This window comes from Gavialis gangeticus, unplaced genomic scaffold (genome assembly GCF_001723915.1).
Source record: "Gavialis gangeticus isolate Ggan-Ray unplaced genomic scaffold, GavGan_comp1, whole genome shotgun sequence".
NCBI lineage: Eukaryota > Metazoa > Chordata > Crocodylia > Gavialidae > Gavialis > Gavialis gangeticus.
Genome location: NW_017728990.1, coordinates 347902 through 349942, shown reverse-complemented (window position 1 = coordinate 349942; position 2041 = coordinate 347902). Strand labels below are relative to the sequence as shown.

The following is a 2041-nucleotide window of genomic DNA, read 5'->3' as shown; positions in this document are numbered from 1 at the left end:
CCCCGCGGCCCTATGGCAACATGCCCCGCCCCACTCCCGGCGCGCCCTCCACTCCCCCGGGGTCCCCACCCCTACCCGCTCCAGCTCCCGCTCCCTCTGAGCCCCGCCCCCGCGCGTCTCTGTGGTTGGCAGGCCGGGCCTCCCGATCCGGCCCAATCGCTGCGCTGCCGGAAGTGGCGTTTCCCCGCTACTTGAGCCGTGGGAGGGGGACGCCTCCTTCCCGGAAGTGCTGGTGCCCCCACGTGGTTCCGCCTGGCAGGTGGGCTGAAGGGGACCGGCTGCCCCCGTCCGGCCCCTGCGCACGGGCATGGGGCGGCCGAGACGGGGGGGGAGGTGTCGCTGGTCTCGAAGGGGGCGGGCGGGGCACGGTGCCGCGGCTGCCCCGCCCCCGCCGGGGTTTGACCGCGCTCCGCGCAGAGGGTGCAGGGGCTGCCCCGTAGGGAGGCGCCGCCAGCTCCTCGGGGCCTCCGCGGCCTCGGGTGCGCTGGGGTCGTCGTGGACGCCGCTTCGGGTGTGGCTGGGCGCTGCCCGGGGCTGGGGCAGCACTGACAGTTTTTTGTGCCTTTCCAGGAGATCCCAGCCCTGCCCCAGCTGCACGGGACACACAGCTCGGGCGATGGATCCTGTCCGGGCACAGCAGCTGGCAGCAGAGCTGGAGGTGGAGATGATGGCTGACATGTACAACAGGTCATGACCCTGTCCAAAGACCCCTGCGGGGCTCTGGGATTTGCTCCATGCTCCTAAGGGCCTGGGGGGTGGGGGAGGAGGAGAGAGGGAAACACCTGCCTGTGCGGTGTTGCAGGCCACAGGGCTCCTGCCTTCAAGTGCAAGAATATCTCATGTCCTGCAGGGGGGCCCCTGCAGGATGCAGGTTGTGTTTAAGGAGCATCACTATAAAGCTGTGTGTGTGAGCAGGATCCCTGAGTTGAAATGTCTGAGATCCTGTGGATGGATGGAAATACACTGGTCAAGCTATGTGGGGAGTATGGATCTGTGATGGCAGGGGGATGGGGCTGCAGAGTATCAGCAGGGCTGCGTGCATGTGGAAAGGAAAGCCTAGGATGCAATAGCAGGGTAGGTGCAGTGGCCATATAAGTATCCACAGAGCAGGGTGGGGGAAGAACTAATGTCTGGAATGGTTGCTGGGCTGTGTGTGAAAGAGCCTGGCCTGGTGAGCAGGGGCGTGTGGAAATTCTCATAATGTCTCCCTCCTTTGTACCCCAGGATGACCAATGCCTGCCACCGGAAGTGTGTCCCCCCCCACTACAAGGAGGCTGAGCTCTCCAAAGGGGAGTCTGTATGCCTGGACCGCTGTGTCTCCAAGTACCTGGACATCCATGAACGCATGGGCAAGAAGCTGACAGAGCTCTCCATGCAAGATGAGGAGCTGATGAAGCGGATGCAGCAGGGGGCTGGATCAGTTTAAGAATCCCTCTTCAGCTTTGGACAGCAAGCGTGATGGGCCCTGAGTGCACTGGACTGCAGCCTAGATTCAGCCCTGGGTCCCCTGTCAATAAAGCATTGATAGTTTTGTATGAGCAGCACTGGGCCTCTGCCTTCCAAGAAGGGGATCCTGTGCTGGGATTCACTGATAAGCTGTTTCTTGCTGAGTAGATGAGGTCCTATCTCTCTCTGCCCTTCCCAGATGATGCTCCCAGTGAGCAGCATTGTCCCAAGTGTGGATGAGATCCCAATCCTGTCCTAGTGGTGTCTCTTTATTGACTAATGGAGCAAAGGCTTGATCCAGGGCAGTTTGTGATTAAAGTGTCCTCTTGCAGGAGGTGGGGCTAGAACCCTTGTCCCAGCTGTTTACCCCTTTGATGGCATGATGGATTGGCTGCAGGGGGCACTGTCTCTGGGTGGGTGTGTATTTTTCACGGTATTGTGCTCATCAAATCCCCATGGCCCTTTCACTGAGAACAGTATGCCCTTGTCAGATATGGGTAATCCCCTCCTCTGGCTGCAGTTTGCCTTTCACTTTCAGGCCCAAACTCTGTTACAGAGCTTGTTCCTATTTTCTGGTGGGCAACCTTTGTCATCC

General features: G+C 60.3%; 1 protein-coding gene across 1 annotated transcript; it reads left to right on the top strand.

The window, feature by feature from the left end:
* Positions 1 to 183: 183 nt before the first annotated feature.
* TIMM10 (translocase of inner mitochondrial membrane 10) lies at positions 184 to 1541 on the top strand. The gene is made up of 3 exons (XM_019514560.1): positions 184 to 259; positions 571 to 687; positions 1225 to 1541. The coding sequence occupies exons 2-3, from the start codon at positions 617 to 619 to the stop codon at positions 1424 to 1426; spliced, it is 273 nt and encodes a 90-aa protein (XP_019370105.1). The 5' UTR covers positions 184 to 259; positions 571 to 616; the 3' UTR covers positions 1427 to 1541.
* Positions 1542 to 2041: the final 500 nt, after the last annotated feature.